Consider the following 20,993-nt stretch of genomic DNA (forward strand, 5'->3'; position numbering starts at 1 on the left):
AAAATCTCTCCCAGGGTCTTGGAGTCAAAGGACAAGACCGTATCTGACACCCTTCTGCTTATTTTAATAGCTTCTATCACTGTATTGTTTTTAAGTCATTTATTATCTAGGATATAGGCACATAGCTCCTTTTTCCCTAAAGACAAGTGATCTATAATTTTCTTCTTGCCACATCTGTGTTTTTTCTTGATGACCACACTTAGTAGACTCCTCTAAAATGTCAAAAGATAATACAAACCCTCACATGGGAATAGCGGTATGTGGTCATCTGTGTATTCAGAAAATATATAGTGATAAAAGGTTACAAATCAGTCATATTTGACAATAAGTTTGTAATTCATTAATCAGAACAATTTGAAAACATGGTACGCATACACACGAGACATCCTAGGTAACCTTTAGTTTTTTTTTTTTTTTTTTTTTTTTTTTTTTTTTTTTTGAGACGGAGTCTCGCTGTGTCATCCAGGCTGGAGTGCAGTGGCCGGATCTCAGCTCACGGCAAGCTCCGCCTCCCGGGTTCACGCCATTCTCCTGCCTCAGCCTCCTGAGTAGCTGGGACTACAGGCACCCGCCACCTCGCCCGGCTAGTTTTTTGTATTTTTTAGTAGAGACGGGGTTTCACCATGTTAGCCAGGATGGTCTCGATCTCCTGACCTCGTGATCCGCCCGTCTCGGCCTCCCAAAGTGCTGGGATTACAGGCTTGAGCCACCGTGCCCGGCCTAACCTTTAGTTTTTAAACAATAATTGATTCCATATTAAATTGTGAACTTCCTCATTAACTCTGTGCTCCTGCCTTCCCCATGCTGGAAACCCGTGATCTAGAACATAGTGCCACTTGGGGAAATCAATCCTTGGAGCTGGTAAAGAAGGAGTCTTTGAGTTTTGAGTCTTTCTTGAAAAGTTTTTTAGTTCTTTCCAATTCAGTCCTGGAAATAGCTGGTTATGGTGGAGAGAATAAGGGGTGAGATGCTGTGAGAATTGAATTCACTATTTCAGCTGCCTAACAGATTGCTTATATGCAGTATGAAAGAGTTGGGCAATTATAGTGGAGAACATATAACTTAATTTACAAACTAGACAATGTGGACTGTACAGCCTGCTTGAATAGTGGACTAGTGAACTGTTTTAATGAGCTGGAAAATGGTAAGTACTTCTGTGCCTCCAGTGGCATTCCCTGTAGCTGTGAATTAATTGAGAGCTTACTGAGTGCCAGGCATTATAATCACTACACACTTTTTATGAATATCTCATTTAGTTCTCACAGCAATCCAATGAAGTAGATACTATTATTATTTCTCTGCCATATATAAGAAAACTGGAGAAGGTAAGCTCAAGATTGCCCAGCCAGGAAAGGACAGAGCTGGGGTTTGAACCCAGGATACCCAAGTGTAAGCCTTTGGGCTTAGCTACTATAAAGCAAAAAGTATCTGAGATAGGCCTTAATCAATTTAGAAGTTTATTTTTCCAAGGTTAAGGAAGGACATGCCTGGGAGAAAGAAACATGGAATCACAGAAACAATCTGTGGTCTGTACCTTTCTCCAGAGATGATTTTGAGGGCTTCAGTATTTAAATGGGAAAAGTGGACTGGAAAGGAAATAGGGAGAGTATGTTAACTCCCATGTTGGAAGAGAAAAGGAGCAGGTAGGGGGATAGTCAATTGTGTGTTGAGTAAATTTGCACTTTTCATAGGATAAGGTGAACACGGAGTAGCTACGTGTGGAGATATTTAACCTTTTATCTGTAGCCTGTGTAGGAACAAAAGGAAAGGCAGCTTCTTGCACAACTCAGCTTTCAGTTTTATTTTTTCCTCTTGGCACAGTGATTTGGGGTCCCGAGTTTTTTATTTTCCTTTCACGTTACAAAGCTAAAGTGCTTCCCACTTTTACCCTCCTGTAAGAGATAAACACTTTTTCTTCTCTTACACAGTCAACACAACACAGAACATTTCACCTCTGGAAGTGATTTTTCCCCATCTACCAGGGAGTTTTCCATCAGACACCAACTGGGTGTTTTATAATTCAATTCATATGTGACATTCCTCCCTGGAAATAGCATCAGATCCCACAAGTTAAGGGCCCAGACCACAAGACTTTCCTCACTTCAGATGCCTGTCACAGTCCCCAGGTTATGACCTGTACTTCTGACCATTTGGCTATAAATTGGGGGTTTTTATGACTCCCTTCTTTAGGTTCCATTAATTTGCTAGAGCGGCTCATAGAACGCAGGGAAACACTTTACTTACATTTACTTATTTATTATAATAAAGAATATTACAAAAATCCAGGTGAAGAACCAGATGGAAGAGATGCATAGGTCAAGGTATGTGCTTCCATGGCCTCTGTGGGTGTGCCACCCTCCCCAAACCTCCACATGTTCAGCAACCAGGATGCTCTCTGAACCCAGTCCTTTTGGGTTTTCATGGAGACCTCATTATATAGGAATGATTGATTATATCATTGACCACTGGTGATTAACTCAACCTTTAGCAACTGTGAGTGCCTCTCTCCTCCCCCTTGTTAGCAGCGTGGGCAGGTGGGGCTGGATGTTCCAATCCCCTAATCACAAGGTTGGTTCCCTGGCAACCACCTCCTTTCTGAGGCTATCCAGGAGCACCCTCCAACCCCTTACAGCAGTCATCTCATTAACATACAAAAGACACCTCACTTTGGAGATTCCAAGGCTTTTAGGAGCTGTGTGCCAGGAATCAGGGAACCAAGACCAAATGTGTTTCTTGTTATAAATCATAATATCACACCTCCCATCCTTCTTGCCCATTATTTCTGGTTAATTTTCATACTGTTTGCTTCCTAACTGAAAAATTTTCTATGATTCCTCACGGACCGAGGAGGAAGCATAATGCTTTTATCTTGGCCTCCATGGTCCATGCAGCCTGGGCCATTGTTATTCTCATTGCTTCCCCAGGGAAAGCCTTCCTGTAGCCAGACTGTTCTTGGGGTTTCCTAACAGAAGACTTATCTCTGCAAGTGGGTTTCTGTTGTTACTCAGCCTAGAAAACCCTTGCTATTATTTCTAGCCACAAATTAATTTAATTCAACAAATGTTTATTGTAGGATGTATCTGGGCCAAAGAGACCTGGTCCCTTTAGAAATTTCCAGAGCTGATAAGCCATGGTCCTTGTCCTCAGGGGATCACAGCAATAACGTGAAGTATCCTTCCAGGCTGTGCTGAGTTTCTCCACTGCAGCCTTCTATGACCTCATTAAATGTCAGCCAGATTTGCCTCTGAGGACTGAGAGCATTTAATCACATATGGCCTTGAATTGCTAGCTAGCCTTTCACGTATACTGGAATGTTACTACTCAAAAGTGTTTTTATTGTCAATTATATCCTAAAACCAGGATAGAATATTTTATTGGATTGCAAATAAATTTGTGTCATGTGTTTTACCAGCATAAAAAAGAAAAAGACACTGTAATTTACAGGGTCAGGAAACACTCTTAAACCTGGCTAGACTGTTAAGTAATTTAAGGGAAAAGAAGAGTCGCTGTTTTCTCCAAACGTTTTGCATCCCACCAGGTGGAAAAGGATGCTGGAACTTAAGAACAGCCTAAGCATGAGTGGGGAGAAACGACACAATTCAGGGATTTTTCATTTAATGAGGCACCCAGTGTAACTAATACCATGACAGGGAAATGGTTGACTGAAATTCCTCACCCTGTTAACCGAACACACTCAAAGTGCACTGGAACACCTTCCAGAAAGGCCGGCCTCAGAAGCACGTCAGCTTCAGGAGCAGCAAGCATAGGCCAGGCCGGTATCTGTGGGGGGTTGTGAGTGGGAAGGTCCCTAGATTTCTGCATCATACCCTGACAGCTGTGCTTCCCATCGAATGAGAAGAAAGGGAGGCTACTAACTGAGAGGTGATGTCATTCTTTTGTCCTCTATCTGTAAAATGAAGAATTGGACTAAGTTGAGTTTAAATTGAGTTTAAAGTCCTTTCTCTTTTCTTATGATGATGGTATTCTGTTAATAGCTTCATGCTTTTCCCTGGTGTGTGTAAAACAAAGCATGCTTGCTTTGTTATAATTTCACAGGCTCCCATGCACAGCAGAGCTTATAGCCTAGAATATTCACTTGTCATCCATTTTCTCAGAACTTTCCTCCTTAGACTATGCTGTGAAATAGCAGTTTTGCTTTTCTTAATATCTTTTTCACTTCTTACGGATTTCCAAACACAGTGTTCCGTTTGAAATGGCTTAGCCCCTAAAACTTTGGAAACTCCTTCATGTCCTAAGCTGAGCTCCTGTCACTATTCACCAACACACACATTCAGCATCTGGACAACAGCAACAATCTCTATCATTTGCGTGACCACGGTATTCTAGTGGGCTTCTGTACACTGTGAGACTTTGTAAATATGATGTCTGGTCCTTATAATATCAATAGGATTGCAAGCATTATTATTTCCATTTTACATGTGAGAACATTGAGGCCTACAAAGTTTAGGAGATTCAGGGTGAGCTAGTGAATAGCTAGCTGGCACAACTCAGGTTCACTTGAAATCAAAGTCAATAACGTTTTTAGAAGAAAAGCTGGAGGACAACAGGAAGAAGGGTTGCCCTCTCTGAGTGCATTTTATACAAACGGTGCCTTCTGGATAATTTTTTTGCCACAATGGAAAGATATTAGAGGAAGTAAGTGTAAACAGGAGTGCAGAACTTGTAGGTATTGTGGTCTCAAAGCACCTCTTCCATGAATCCACCTTCAAATCAATGACACAGGTGCTGCCCCTGCGTCTTCCTCCCCCAGGCTCGTTTCTCATAGATTTTACATCCCATCGGTGCTATCTTCTACTGCACCAGCTGGGAGATTCACAGGTGGCCATTGTGAGTGGAGAAACCTGTTCCTAATGCCTGTGACTACATACTCAAGGGTGGACATGGGCTGTTGGATGTTACAGCCTAGACTGAAGACAGCCATTCCCTACCCAACCCTGTGGAGAATCATGTTATAAAGTGGAATAAGCTTTCCTGATGTGAACAGAGCTTCTAATTAACCTCCTCTATATACTGTGTTTAGGTTTTGCAAATTAGATCTCTTTGAAGTAAAGTGCACCTTTATTCTAACTAACGTATGTATTCATAGGCGAGTTCCACCTATCCAGTTTTATAAACCTTACCTTACATCTCTTGACCCTGAATGGCCCTGAGAAAGGTCCCATCAGGGCTGCTGGTGTCCAGCAGTTGGGAAGTTACAGCCTGGGGAGGATGTTGGGCTGGAGTTGGGAGAGCCTGTCTTGTAGTAGAGGCTACAGCTATGGCTCATCTGTGATTTAGCCAGCTGCTGCAGCTGCTGAAAGGCTTTCTTGCATGGAAAAACTATTTCATAATCTCCAGATCCCATTTTGGTAGAGAGAGGTTTCAGTCCTGCAAAGCTGGCCTCTTCCAGCAATGTTTGTGTCCTGTCATGGGGGTCCCATCTCTGAGGCCTTCCTCCCATTCCTGTGTCTCAGCACCTGATCCCAATCATGGGAATGGTTAAGGAGAGCAAGCTCTGTGAAGACCCCCTCTCAGCTGAGTTATTGTGGTTAGGGAACTGAGAGAAAAGGGAAGGCAGGGAGCTGAGAGAAAAGGGAAGGCAGGGGGCTGAGAGCTGTACTGGCACTGTGAGCTTGGAGAAGTCACATCTCCTCCCTTAAACCTCCTTAAACCTCCAGGTCTCCTATAACCTTAAGCATAATATGATTCAGTTTTACCTTCCTACTCTTCATGCCCAAGATGCTGTTTCCTGGTTCTTCTCCATCCCTTGAGAGCTCTGGGACTGGTGGGGGAGAAAGGAGCTACAGGGCTGGTTGATGCTTCCTCTTCCCACCCATGTGGACGTGATGGATCTTTCCTTTATTTATTGACTTTTATTTATTATTTTTATTTATTATTATTATTTTTAGACCAAGTCTTGCTGTGTCACCTAGGCTGGAGTGTGGTGTGTGATCTCGGCTCACTGCAACCTCTGCCTACCAGGTTCAGGCCATTCTGGTGCCTCAGCCTCCCGAGTAGCTAGGATTATAGGTGTGCACCACCCTGCCTGGCTAATTTTTTGTATTTTTAGTAGAGACAGGGTTTTTCCATGTTGGCCAGGCTAGTCTCCAACTCCTGGCCTCAAGTGATCCACCCAGCTCGACCTCCCAAAGTGCTGGAATTGCAGGTATGAACTGTTGTGCCTGGCTGTGATATAGCTTTCAACACACACAGGCAGCACCAACCCCACAAAGCCACAGACCTCTGCTGTGGGTCCCAGAAACAATGGTAGCAAGCACAGATCTGGGGCAGGGAGATGGGGTGGGAGGCACTGCTGGGACATGGGGTTGTACAGATGTGGACACTTTTGAGAAGGTGAGGGCCATGAACTTCAAGAGCAGGACTACTAGGATGTTCTTCCTGTACCCTTAGTTTTCCATTTCCACTTTGTCACTAATTTCCCCAGATTGAGATGTTGGTTTTGGATGGCTCTTGTCATCTCTTCCCTATGACATGCAGGATCATATCTTGCACCGAAAGTTGTAACAGGATGTGGAGAGAGTTCTCTCTATCATTGCACTGTTTTCCTTGACTCTCCTCTTAGAGCCTGCTGGAGCCTCCAGAGGCCCTGGCCATGGGGTCAGACGGTGGGTGCCTGCATCCTAATTGTCCGCCCTGTCATTCCTGGAGGCCCACGAGTGGCAGACTATTGTGAGACTATTGGCTCCGAGCTCACAGTCACAGTGAGACTATTGTCTCACAAGGCAATAGTTCGAGACCAGTTTCTCTCTCTAGTTCCTGTCCATTACTGCTGCTGGATTTCAGGTCACAGTAACCTTTCAGATCACACTTTATTTATAATTTATTATTATTATTAGTTTCAAAGGAAAATGCTATTGATAGTGCTGCTTAGGACATAGAGGTAAAAAGTGGAAATGTACAGTCTTTGTTAGATAAGAATGAGTTCAAATCTTGGCTCTACCACTTAATGTATCCAAAAGCAAACTCTTGGTCCTCTTCCTCTCCCGACTCCCTACTGCAAAGACTTCCCTCCCTCAGCTATCCCTCAGATATCTGTATCTATAGAGATATAGATGTCTCTATAAATGGCCACCCATTTTGCAAATTACTCAGGCCACAAGCCAACAAATCATTCATTGTTTCCCACATTGAATCCATCAGCATATTATGACAGTTTTACCTATGAAAGCTCCAAAGCCAGCCTTCTCCATGACCTTCATTACTGCCGCAGTTGCCTGCACCCCTGCCATCTTGCATATATACCACTGAAGCAGCCTCCTAGGTGACCTTCACTCTTGGTTCACTAGAGTCAGTATTCTCCCCAGAAGCCAGAGGGATCCTTTGATAGCTCAAGTCAGATAAGGTCATTCTTCTTTTCAAAGCCCCCAGAGACTTCTCATGTTACTTAGTGTAAAAGACAATGTCGTTACAATGGCCTTCAAGGCCATCCATAGTCCACTGTCCCCCTCACTTTCCTGGCCTCCCCTCCAGCCGCTTGACTTAATTCTGTCTAGATGCACTGGCATCCTTGCTGTTTCCTGAATACATGAAGCAGGACCTTGGGTTAGCAGGGACATGTGTAAGGTCATGGGCTGAGGATATGTTCTTGGGAAGCGTAGAGTCTAGGACACAGCTGGCGTATTGTTCTGGGTTAGTTCTTTTTGAATATAAACTCCACATTGGCAGGGATTTCTGACTGTTTTGCTCATTGATAACTCCTAAATGTCATTACATTCCCTGGCACATAATGGATGTTCAGTGAAGTGCTGTTGAGTGAATGAACTGGGTTTTGGAGATTTGTATTCGAAAAGAGAGAGAGGAGCATGTGTAGATATAAGTGCCAGGTCTGGAAACCAAAATTGGAAGAAAGGAATAGGGGAGGTGATGTTGTTTTGATTTGAGGAGAACTAGGGAAGGGAATGATGACTCTTCTTGAATACTTGGTCTCCTGGAAGGGGAATTAGATGTATTCTATTGGAAGAAGTTACATTTGAAGGAGTTTTCTCTAATATGTTTAGTAGTCTGAAAATGGAAAATGGAATGGATTGTGTTATCTATTGGAGAGTCCTTTCTCAGTTTAGGGTTCAAGCAGAAGCCAGTTGTCCACCTGTCACTGATGATAGAGAGACCCCCTTGCCTTGCACAGACCATTGAACTAGGTCACCCAGGTGAACTAGATCTTTAACAATCTGTGACCTTGACCAACCAACTGGTTTCTTTGATTTTTCTTTCTCATGTATTTTCATGAAGAAATTGACAGTCCAACCAATGTTGTCACTGATCGAGTGACTGAAGACACAGCAACTGTCTCCTGGGAACCAGTGGAGGCTGTCATAGACAAGTATGTGGTGCGCTACACCTCTGCTGATGGGGACACCAAGGAAACAGCAGTGCACAAGGATGAGAGCAGCACTGTCCTGACGGGCCTGAAGCCAGGAGAGGCATACAAGGTCTACGTATGGGCTGAAAGGGGCAACCAGGGAAGCAAGAAAGCTGACACCAATGCCCTCACAGGTAACAGAAGGACGGGAGCATAAAGTTTTCTCATGGCAGGGAGAAGGTTGATTTTTGAATCAGGAGGTCATTGCTCACCTGGCCTCAGCTCTTTTGGAGGAGGGTTGCAAAACCAATTTTGATTTTCATAATTATATATTCTTTTCTTTTTTGACATCAAACAAAAGAGATCAGCCTTTTCACTTGATGCAGAAGGTCATACTTATTTGAGTTGGAATTCTGTATGCAACCCCCTCAGAATAGGGTAACACTTTCTAATTTTCATTTTTTTAGCGTGAAAACTCAAAACATTGGGCTGACAGTGAATTTGAATGCTTATCTCAGTTTGCAGTGGCTGTACAGGCACTTTGCATATAATCTGGAGCTCTCTTTTAGACCGTGGAAATAGTTTGCATCCTGAGTCAACATTTACTAAATGGACCAATTCTTCCTTTTAGCTTTCAGAAGCTGCGAGGTCTCTCATACTTCACCCAGTCATTCTGCTCAGTTTGCGCCTGAAGGGGTCCTGGGACTATACTGGGAAATAGCCCAGCCATTCTTTCTGCTTAAATCCTCTCCTGGTGCTTCTCTGAATTTAGAGCAGCCTGATCGTGGAGCCCATATGAGGTTCCAAAACACCTGGCAGAAAATCAGAGGGCAAGGCCTCTCTTATTGTTTGCATTCTGTTCTGGACAGTCACTGAGTATAGAGACTCTCAGAGAAGCAGAGAGGTGGTTAGGAATATAGTTTCGGAAGCTTGACTGTCCAGGTTTTAACCCCAGTTCTGCCTTTGACTAGCTGAGTGGCTTTGGGCAAGTTACTTTACTTCCGTTCCTGTTTCTTATGGCGTAAATGAGAGCAATGATTTTTTAGAATGTTAGTCAGTATTTGGCCCTTGAAAGATTTCGTGGTGCACAGTCTCCTAGATCCATGTGGGCCTCAATAGTTGACCTCTTCTTCAGGGGAGCAGAGAAGATATTGACAGTAAGGATGGTGATATCTAAATCTGTTTAAAGTCAAAGTCAGCAAATTTCTGTAAAGGGCCAGATAGTAAATATTTTCGGCTTTGGGGGTCCAACAGTCTCTATTGCAATTACTTAACTCTGCCATTGGAGCGTGAAAACAGCCACAGACAATGATGTGTAAATGGACTGGTGTGACTGTGTTCCAATAAGACTTTATTGATAAAGATTGGCAGCGGATCAGATTTGGCCTGTGGGTTGTAGATTGCCGCTCCTGGTTTACGTTACACTTGACTCTCTTTTTTTACTAGGATTTTGAGTGTCATGAAAAGAAAGAGCACTTGGGTTGGCATTTTTTGTTTGTTTGTTTGTTTGTTTGAGATGGAGTCTTGCTCTCTCGCCCAGGCTGGAGTGCAATGGCACGATCTCGGCTCACTGTAACCTCCACCTCCTGGGTTCAAGCAATTCTCCTGCCTCAGCTTCCCAAGTAGCTGGGATTATAGGCGTCCACCGCCATGCCCAGCTAAGTGTTGTATTTTTAATAGAAACAGGTTTTCATTGTGTTCCCAAGGCTTGTCTCGAACACCTGAGCTCAGGCAATCCACCTGCCTTGACCTCCCAAAGTACTAGGAAATACAGGAGTGAGCCACCACGCCCGGCCCATTTTTGAAACAGAGGAAGTTGGAATAGAGAAGAACCTTCCCTTTTCTTAGGCAGGGATGGTGTGAGCAGCAGGTAACCTCTGGGGGGTGGCATTGCCACTGGGAAGGGGTCAGACCAGAGCTGAGCTCTGGGGGCACAAACATGAAGGACGTGGTTCATGCCTGTATGACATTCACAATCCTCTGGGTAGAGAAGACAAGTAAAAAAGATAAAGGACAGTGAGTTATGTTCTAGAGGAAACAAAGGTCCCTGGTGCTATGGGGAACTGAAGAAAGGGGACCTACCACAGACTGGGACAGGATAGGGGTCATGCAGGTTGTGGGAGGAGGTGACACCTGAACAAAGCCTGGAAGGACGGGTGGGAGTTAGCAGGGGAGGCAGCATATGCAGAGGCTAAGGTGTGAGAATATGACAGGTTAGGTCCATCTCAAGGGGTTTTTATGGTGGGCTGGTCTGTGTGTTTGGTGCACTAGTGAAGGATGAAGCCAGCTCAGAATCCTGGGCACCAAATCATTTGTCCTCATGTCAGATGTCTGTGGTGCTTGCTGAACTCTGCTCCCTAGGGTGAGTCACTGCACATGGCTGTGCATTCCACCATGCTGGCCTGTCCCCCTTGGCAAGTGGTCCTGTGCAGATATGAAATGCAGGTACTGTCACAAAAACTACAGCCTTTTTTGAGGAAGTAGTTTCTGAAAGAGGATAATAAAGGCATGCTAACCACACACATAATTGCTTGGATTTTTGACTCCCAAAAGATGTACATTTTGAGGAGAAAATGGTATTTCATGCCTCAAATGCCATTAATAATAGCAACTTATATTTAAGCATTTGCTATGCAATATCTCATTTACTATTCACCATAACCTATGAGGTACTGGTATTTCTTTCTTCGTAGAGTTGAGGAGACAGACACTTAAATTACATGGCTTGTCCAAAGTTAGCCACCAGGAAGAGATGGAGCCCAGGTTCTAACCCAGTTTAATCACAGAGAAACCCAGACAGATTCTACAAGTTTGATTCTTTTTATTAGCCCAGACCTCGGATACTATCAATTAAAAAGTCTCCTGATTCCCTGGCCACAGATATAATGTTTTATATGGAAAGAACTGATGGCTACTACTTCTAGGATATTTTTCTTCTCAAAGAACATATTAGAGCAGATGCAGAGGTTTATTCAGTATAATTGCTTTCTAGTACAAGGAGTCAGGAACTAGAAGAATATATTATATAAATCCAGGGTAAAGGAGAAATTTGAATGTGAAGACCAATTCTTTTTATTCCAAAGCAACTTAAGGGAAAAGTTTATAGAGTTGATAAAGATGCTGGCTTTGTTTGAAAACTCCACTTCTTATTAAATGTTATTAGCCTATTACTGGAATTTCAGACCATTTGCTTAATTAGACCTTTACGTTAACTCAATCATTGACATATTAGAGACTGACATTTGTTGAGGTTATGATTTTGACTGTGTATGTGCTATCTTTATGGAATTAGAGGGTGGTAAAGTCTACCTTCTTCTTTCATCTCTCTCTTAAAGAAATTGACAGCCCAGCAAACCTGGTGACTGACCGGGTGACTGAGAATACTGCCACCATCTCCTGGGACCCGGTGCAGGCCACCATTGACAAGTATGTGGTGCGCTACATCTCTGCTGACAACCAAGAGACCAGGGAGGTTCCGGTGGGGAAGGAGCAGAGCAGCACTGTCCTGACAGGCCTGAGGCCAGGTGTGGAGTACACAGTGCACGTCTGGGCCCAGAAGGGGGACCGAGAGAGCAAGAAGGCCAACACCAATGCCCCAACAGGTAACAAAAGAGAGATGGTCAGTTGGAATTGAGTTTTGAGCTTGTGGATTTGAATGGGTATGGTATCAAAGGATGTGGCCTGAGCAGAGAGACTTTGCAATTAGAAGTCTTAAAGATGAAAGAAAGACTGAGCTCTCGTGGTGATGGCAGTGGGCTGCTCTTCCCTGACAGTGATGAGCTGTTCATGAGACCACTTGGCCCACTGGAAGGGAGAAGTAAAGTCTTATAGTAACAATGCTTTTAGCAGAAGATGTGTACAGGATCTGGTCATTGCAATGCTTGTGATAATACTTTTAGAATGCTCATCAGTGCAGCAGCCCTTGATTAAATGTTAAGTTAGAAACCCTAAACGTCATGGCATCTGTTTAATTGGAGGTTGTGATGTGCCATGTGCTGCTGAGAGGACATCGTTCCTCCCACATTTTAGGGAACTGAAAGCTGAGAAAGAATGCCTCATTTATAATGATTCCTCCTTTGAACTTCAGAACCAAGGGCTACTTTCTCCTTAGACTCCCAGCGGAGACTCAGGATGAGAATGCCATTGCCTTGTTCTAAAAGAGCTCGGGAAGATGAAAATGATGAAGATGAAGGGATGGATATGTCTTCCATGGCTTCAGAGCTTAAACCTTTCCAAATATTTTCCTTCCAGACATTGACAGCCCCAAAAACCTAGTGACTGACCGGGTGACAGAGAATATGGCCACTGTCTCCTGGGACCCGGTGCAGGCCACCATTGACAAGTATGTGGTGCGCTACACCTCTGTGGACGGCGAGACCAGGGAGGTTCCGGTGGGGAAGGAGCACAGCAGCACCGTCCTGACGGGCCTGAGACCGGGCATGGAGTACATGGTGCATGTGTGGGCCCAGAAGGGGGACCAGGAGAGCAAGAAGACCGACACCAAGGCCCAGACAGGTAAGGAGTGTGCATTATCGCTGTACCGGTGCCATGCTCAGGGTCTGCCTACATGGGGTTTTCTTCTCTAATCTTGGCATAAAGGGGGGCTTTATGGAAGAGCAGGTTGGTATCCTCCCATGATACATTGTGTACCCCTCACTTCCTTTTACTGGCCTCTCTTAGAATGCCTAAGGGGTGGTCTCCAAACTCTGGTCTTTAAAGATGGCTGACCACTGCGCTTAGTTCTTTGTTCTTTCTTTGCCTGAGTACCTTTGTCATTAACACACTAACTGCTTCACCTTGACAAGGAATAAATATTAAGAAGTAACTATCATGCTGAGGGAGCCAGACTTAGGGATTGAGATTAAAAAAACACCTTAAAAAAAAACATTCCTCACCTGTTTAAACCCTTTGCAAACTTGTTTTTGTTCCTGCCCTCCGAATTAATGTTTTAGGCAGAAATAATAACAGTGTTTCATTAGCTAAAAATAAACAAATATCCAGTCATTTTTAGTCCCCCAGATATATCATTTTGATAATTATGTCATTTTCATGCAATAGTCCCTACTTCCCTACATGAAATCTCCTCTCTCTCGGCTTGGGCCACCTGTGGGCCAGCTGCCTGCTCCAGGCAGGGGACATGCACAGTTTCTCTTGTATTTTCTGCTTTGTACCTCAAGCACTGCTATTCTAGCTTGCTGTATGCAGTTTCTCACCCGTTTTTATCTTTGGCCTTGCTGGGAGAGGTAAACTGATGAGAGGTGAGGGGTGAGGATGGGGAGAGGTGAAGGGTCAGGAAGGAGGAGAAGTGAAGGGTCAAGGGGAAGGAGAGGTGAGGGGTCAGGAGGAGGATAGGTGAGGGGTCAGGAGGGGGAGAGGTGGGGGGTTAGTAAGAGGAGAGGTGAGGGGTCAGGAGGAGGAGAGGTGAGGGGTCAGGAGGAGAGAGGTGAGGGGTCAGGAGAAGGAGAGGTGAGGGGTCAGGAGGAGGAGAGGTGAGGGGTTAGGAGGAGGAGAAGTGAGGGGTCAGGAGGGGGAGAGGTGAGGGGTCAGGAGGGGGAGAGGTGGGGGGTTAGTAAGAGGAGAGGTGAGGGTTCAGGAGGGGGAGAGGTAAACTGACGAGAGGTGAGGGGTGAGGATGGGGAGAGGTGAAGGGTCAGGAAGGAGGAGAAGTGAAGGGTCAAGGGGAAGGAGAGGTGAGGGGTCAGGAGGAGGATAGGTGAGGGGTCAGGAGGAGGAGAAGTGAGAGGTCAGTAAGAGGAAAGGTGAGGGTCCCGGAAGAGGAGAGATGAGGACTCAGGAGGAGGAGAGATGAAGGGTCAGGAGGAGGAGAGGTGAGGGGTTGGGAGGAGGAGAAGTGAGGGGTCAGGAGGGGGAGAGGTGAGGGGTCAGAAGGGGAGAGATGATGGGTCAGGAGGGGAAGAGTTAAGGGAGTCAGGAGGGGAAGAGGTGAAGGGTCAGGATGAAGAGAAGTGAGGGGTCAAGACAGAATAGAGGCCAGGGGTTAGGGAGGAGGGAGCCAGGGGTTGTGGAAGATCATGCCTGACTGTAACAGGTATTTGGGCCTGCCCTGGAGCCTGATGAGTGCTAAATCTGACTCCGTCGTGAAGCACTTCTGTGCTCCTCTTCCGCTGTGGGTCTCTCACTGTAGGCAAATGCCTGTCTTCCACTGGTCTCTTACTTCCTTTCCTCTGCCAATACATCAGGGGTTCCCCCAGCGTCTCTCTAGTGGGGTTGCCCTGCCCCTCTACGTGATCCTCTTGGACAGCTTCTAACACAACCCCAGGCCTACCCTGCTGTGCTGGGCCCAAGTCTGGTCCATGGAGAACCTGCATGCATCCTTTGTCCATTCAACCAGATGCGCAACTCTTGCAGTGCTACAGCCTGTCTTGGCTCTGTGTGGCAGCAACCAGCTATTTCCTTACCTCTTAGATATTTTAGCATATGTCAGACACCAGCCCATATGGATCCCCAAGCTTTGGGCAGGGCTTCTCACCCTTGGCACTATTGCTATTTTGGGGTGGATAATTCTTTGTTGCAGGGGCTATCTTGTGCATTGTAAGATGTTTAGCAGCATCCCTGATGTCTCCCCCTATCCCACACTGAGTTGTGACAACCAAAAGTGTCTCCAGACATTGCTGATTGCCCCTGGTTGAGAACTGCTGCTCTAGGGTATACAAAACAAAGTCTGTAAGGGATTCTATTGAAAACTGCTTATTCAAGGCTTGGGCCTCACCCATGGGACTCACAGTGTATCTTTTTCCAAATAAATCCCTTCTTCAAGTCCCACCTCATTGACTTCTCCAACATCTTTTAGAGGGTGAAAATTGTTGGTCAGCCAAGGGTCACAAAACTGTTGTTGATCTTGCTTTGACTGTGGTCCCTCAGGTTGGAATGTAGATATCCATTTTCTTGGGGTTACAGCCTAAACCAACAAGTGTAATAGGATGTATGAGCAAGTGACTTTGGGAAAATGACTTTTGTAATGAATTATTTAGAACAAAGAAATGCTAGGTGTTTTTTTTTTTTTTTGGTGAATGTATTTTTAAGTATTTTCTGTGTATGTGGTATGGATGAGCATAATTTCTTGTATTTATAATGTATCAACAAGCTGGTGTTAATAATGATAGCTTATGATCATTGGGCATCTACTCAGTGCTAAGAACTCGTAATAGACATGTCTTTTTTAAAAAAATTGATACATAATAATATACATATTTATAGGTACATGTGATATTTTAATACATGGTTGCCATGTGTGATGATCAAATCAGGGTAATCAGGATATCCATCAGCTCAACATTTAGCATTTCTTTGAGTTAGAAACATGTCAAATCTTCTCTTCTAGCTATTTTGAAATGTACAATAAATTGTTGTTAACAGTATCCTACTGTGCTATCAAACACTAGAATGTATTTCTTCTATCCAACTGTATTTTTAAACCCTTAAGCCAACCTGTGTTCATTCCCCTTACCCCTATACTTCCTAGCCTGTGGTAACCATCATTTTATTCACAACTTCCATGAGATCAATTTTTAAAGCTCCCACATATGAGTAAGAACATGCAATGTTTGTGTTTCTGTGCCTCGCTTATTTCACTTAACATAATCACCTCTAGTTCGATCTATGTTGCTGCAAAGGAAAAGATTTTATTCCTTTTTATGGCTGAATAGTATTCCATTGTGTATGTATGTGTGTGTGGGTGTATATATATATTTTATATATATATACACACACATACATATATATATATATCACAATTTCTTTATCCATCCACTAGTGGACAGTTAGGTTAATTCAGTATTTTGGCTATTATGAATAGTGCTGCAGTAAACATGGGCATGCAGATAGCTCTTTGATATACTGATTTCCTTTTTTTTTTGGATGTATACTCAGCAATGAGGTTGCTGGATCATATGGTACATCTACTTTTAGTTTTTTGAGGAAACGCCATAGCTTTTATTCATAGTAGCTGTGCTAATTGCCATTCCCATCAGCAGTGAACTAGTATTCCCCTTTCTCCACATCCTCACCAGTACCTGTTATTGTTTGTCTTTTTGATAATAGCAGTTTTAACTGGGATGAGATGATATCTCAATGTGGTTTTGATTTGCATTTCCCTGATGATTAGTGATGTTGAACATTTTTTCATAAATGTTTGTTGGCCATTTTTATGTCTTCTTTTGAGAAATGTCTTTTTAGATCATTTGCCCATTTTAAAATAAGATGATGATGATGATTGTTGTTATTATTTTGCTGTTGAGTTGTTTGAATCCCTTATGTATTCTGTTTATTAATACCTTATCATACAGACAGCTTGCAAATAGTTTCTCCCATTATGTAGGTTGTCTCTGCATTATTTCGATTATTTCCTTTGCTATGCAAAAGCTTTTTAGCTTGATGTATTTCCATTTGTCTATTTTTGCTTTTGTTGCCTGTGCTGTTGCAGTCTTACCCAAAATATCTGCCTAGACCAATGTTCTAAAGTGTTTCCCCAATGTTTTCTTCTGTAGTTTCATAGTTTCAGATCTTACATTTAATTCTTTAAGCCATTTTAATTTAATTTTTGAATAAGGTGAGAAATAGAGGTCTAGTTTTATTCTTCTGCATATAGATATTCAGTTTTCCTAGAACTCCTTATTGAAGAGCCTGTTCTTTCCCCACTGAATGTTCTTGGTTACTTGTCAAAAATCAGTTGGCTCTAAACATGCGGATTTATTTCTGGGTTCTCTATTCTGTTCCATTGTGTCTATGTGTCTGCTTTTATGTCAGTACCATACTGTTTTGTTTACTATAGCTTTGTAGTACATATTAAAGTCAGCTCGTGTGACGCCTCTAGCTTTGTTATTTTTGCTCAGGATATTTTTGCTCTTTGGCTATTTGGGGTCTTCTGTGGTTCCATATGAATTTTAGAATTGTTTTTTTAGGCTGGGTGCAGTGGCTCATGCCTGTAATCCCACCAGTTTGGGAGGTCAAGGAGGGCGGATCATTTGAGGTCAGGAGTTCAAGACCAGCCTGGCCAATATGGCAAAACCCCGTTTCTATTAAGAATACAAAAGAGAAAAGAAAAGGCTTCCCGCGGTACCTCATGCCTGTAATCCCAGTACTTTGGGAGGCCAAGGTGGGTGGATCACCTGAGGTCAGAAGTTCGAGACCAGCCTAGCCAACATGGCAAAACCCCGTCTCTACAATAAATACAAAAATTAGCTGAGTGTGGTGGCAGGTGCCTGTAATCCCAGCTACTTGGGAGGCTGAGGCAGGAGAATTGCTTGAATCTGGGAGACAGAGGTTGCAGTGAGCCAAGATCATGCCATTGCACTCCAGCCTGGGCAACAAGAGCAAAACTCTGTCTCAAAACAAAAACAAAAAAATTAGCTGGGCATGATGGTGTACGCCTGTAATCCCAGCTACTGGGGAGGCTGAGGCAGGAGAATCACTTGAACCCAGGAGAGACGGTTGTTGCAGTGAGCTGAGATCATGCCACTCCACTGCAGCCTGGGAGACAGAGTAAGACTCTGTCTCAAAAAAAAAAAAAAAAGAGAATTGTTTTTTCTAAAGAATGTCATTGATATTTTGATACAGATTGCATTGAATCTATAGATTGCTTTTGGTAGTACAGTTATTTTTACAATATTCTTCCCATTCATGAACATAGGATATATTTCCATTTTTTGGTGACGTCTTCAATTTCTTTCATCAGTGTTTTACAGTTTTTCCTTGTAGAGATCTTTCACCTCTTTGGTTAATTTATTTATGGGTGTGTTTTTAAAAGTAGCTATTGTAAAAGGGATTGCTTCTTTGATTTTTTTTTTTTTTTTTGCTAGTTCTTTGCTGGTGTATAGAAACACTACTGATTTTTACATGTTAATTTTGTATCGTGAAACTTTATTGAATTTATCAGTTCTAAGAGTGTTTTGGTAGAGCTTTTTAGGGTTTTCTGTATATAAGATCATATTATCTGCAAACAGGGACAATTTGGCTTCCTGTTTTTCAATTTGGATATTCTTTATTCCTTTCTGTTGCCTAATTGCTCTGGCTAGGACTGCCAGTACTATGTTGAATAAGAGTGGTACGAGTGGTCATCCTTGTCTTGTTCTGCTTCTTAGAGAAAAGCTTTCAGTTTTTCCCCAATCAGTGTATTGTTAGCTGTGGGTTTGTCTTATATGGACTTTAGCGTGTTGAGGTATGCTTCTTTTATATCCAACTTGTTGAGGGTTTTTGTCATGAAACCTTGTTGAATTTTATTAAATGCTTTTTACATCTGTTGAGATGATCGTATTATTTTTATTCTTTATTCTGTTTATGTGATGTGTCACATTTATTGATTTGTGTATGTTGAACTATTCTTGCATCCCTGGGATAAATCTCACTTGTATCCTCTTGCTGAATTGATCTCTTTTTCTTTACATAATAACCCCCTTTTGCCTCTTTGTATACTTTTGACTTAAAAAATCTGTTTAATCTCATGTAAGCATAGCTACTCCTGTTTGCTTTTGGTTTCTGTTTACATGGAATATCTTTTTCCATCCCTTCACTTTGCATCTGTATGTGTTTCCACAGGTGAAGGAAGATTCTTGTAGGTAGCACACAAGTGGGTCATTTTTTAAAGACCCATTCAGCCAGTCTTTTTTTTTTTTTTTTTTTTTTTAGGCAAAACCTCACTCTGTTGCCCAGGCTGGAATGCAGTGGTGTAATCTCGGCTCACTGCAACCTCTGCTTCTCAGGTTCAAGTGATTCTTCCACCTCAACCCCTCAAGTAGCTGGAACTATAGGCGTGTGCCACCACGTCTGGCTAATTTTTGTGTGTGTGTGTATTTTTAGTGGAGATGGGATTTCACCATGTTGGCTAGGCTGGTCTCAAACTCTTGACCTTCAAGTGATCCGCCTGCCTCGGCCTCCCAAAGTGCTGGGATTACAGGCATGAACCCTGTGCCCGGCCTCAGCCAGTCTATCTTTTAAGTGGGAAATTTAATCCATTTACATTCAAGGTTGTCATTGATAGGACGGGAGTGACTCTTGTCATTTGTAAATTGTTTTCTAGATTATTTTGTATATCTTTTGTTAATTTCTTCTTCTATTATTGTTTATTATTGTGGTTTGGTAGGTTTTTGTAGTATTGAGACTTTATCCTTTTCTCTCTCCTTTGTGTATCTGCTCTGCCGGTGAGTTTATACTTTTCTGTGTTCTCATGATTGTGATTATCATCTTTTTGCTTCCAGATGTAGGACTCCCTTGAGCATTTCTTGTACAGCCAGTTTAGTGGTGAGGGGTTCCCTCAGTTTTTGCTTTTCTGGGAAAGACTTTGTTTCTCCCTCATTTCTGAAGAATAGACTTGTTGGGTATGGTATTCTCAGTTGACAGTTTTTTCCCCCCTTTCAGGTACATGGACTATATCATCCCTTTCTCTCCTGGTCTATAAGATTTCTGCTGAGAAATTTATAGTTAGTCTAATGGGAATTCCCTTATATGTGACCTAACACTTTACTGTTTTGAGAATTTTCTCTTTGTCTTTAACTATTAACAACTTGACTATAATATACTTCAGGAAGGACCTTTTTTGGGTTGGATCTGTTTAGGGACTTGAGCTTCCTGGATCTGCATATTCATATCTCTCCCCAGACTTGGGATGTTTTCAGCTATTATTTCATTAAGTAGGTTTTCTATACCTTTTTACATCTTTTTTCTTTCTGGAGCTCCTATAATATGAATATTTATTCACTTAATAGTATCCCATAGGTTTTGTAGGCTTTCTTTACTCTTTTTCATTTTTATTTCTTTTTTTCTCTCACTGGGTAATGTCAAACAATTTATCTTCAAGTTCAGAGATTCCTTTTTTCTGCTAGATCAAATCTGCTGTTGCAACTCTTCATTATATTTTTAAATTTCATTCATTGAATTTGTTAGCTGTGTTTCCTTTTTTGGGGTATCTATTTCTTCGTTGAATTTCTCATTCATATCATGTATTTTTTTTTTATTTCATCAAATTGTCTATCTGTATTTTTTGAATTTCATTAAGTTTCCTTAATATCACTATTTTGAATTCATTTTCTGACAATGTATTGATTTCTTTTTAACTGGGGTCTGTTTCTAGAGAGTTATTATGTTCCTTTGGTGGTGTCATATTTTCTTGCTTTCTTCTTGTTCCGTGTGTCCCTTCATTGAGGTCTGTGTGTCTGGTGGAACAATTGCCTCTTCCAAACTTTCTAGAGTGACTTTCTTAGAGAAATACTTTTACCTTGGTTGAATTTTAATGCGCCAGTTGGGAAGGGTGGTTCGTGTAAGTTCGGTGGTATAGTCTTTGTGCAGCTTCTTTGGCTGTGTTTGACATCAGCAATAACTATGAACATATCAGTGGCCTAGACTACAGAAGTTTGTGGTAGTGGTGGTGGCAGCATAGGTTGTTAATGTCCTTGGTGGCAAGGGCTGTTGTGGCAATGGCTATTCTATTCTTATTTTCCCCATAATAGGAAGACTTAACTGAAGGGCTCTCTCGGTGTCAGGCCTGACATGGCATAGAAGCAGCTGCCATGGCACTGGGTTTCAAGTACTGGTGCTCAAAGCAACTGTGGGGCAAGTTCTTACTTAGGCTCAGGGTCTTGTGAACCTATAGTAGCACTTCAGTCTTGGGATGCAGAGTGGTCTCTGTGTCAGGGCTGGATATAGGTTGCCCATGGTGCCT

General features: G+C 42.8%; 1 protein-coding gene across 4 annotated transcripts in view; it reads left to right on the forward strand.

Moving 5' to 3' along the window:
* TNN (tenascin N) overlaps positions 1-20,993 on the forward strand; it is a 72,598-nt gene that overhangs the window by 18,341 nt on the left and 33,264 nt on the right. For all 4 annotated transcript variants that reach the window (XM_033197316.1, XM_033197317.1, XM_033197319.1 and 1 more), the window contains exons 7-9: positions 8,251-8,514; positions 11,656-11,922; positions 12,572-12,835. In XM_033197316.1, coding sequence (XP_033053207.1) covers positions 8,251-8,514; positions 11,656-11,922; positions 12,572-12,835 — 795 coding nt within the window. The remainder of the gene's footprint in view (positions 1-8,250; positions 8,515-11,655; positions 11,923-12,571; positions 12,836-20,993) is intronic.

This window comes from Trachypithecus francoisi, unplaced genomic scaffold (genome assembly GCF_009764315.1).
Source record: "Trachypithecus francoisi isolate TF-2019V2 unplaced genomic scaffold, Tfra_2.0 Lachesis_group5, whole genome shotgun sequence".
NCBI classification, from domain to species: domain Eukaryota; kingdom Metazoa; phylum Chordata; class Mammalia; order Primates; family Cercopithecidae; genus Trachypithecus; species Trachypithecus francoisi.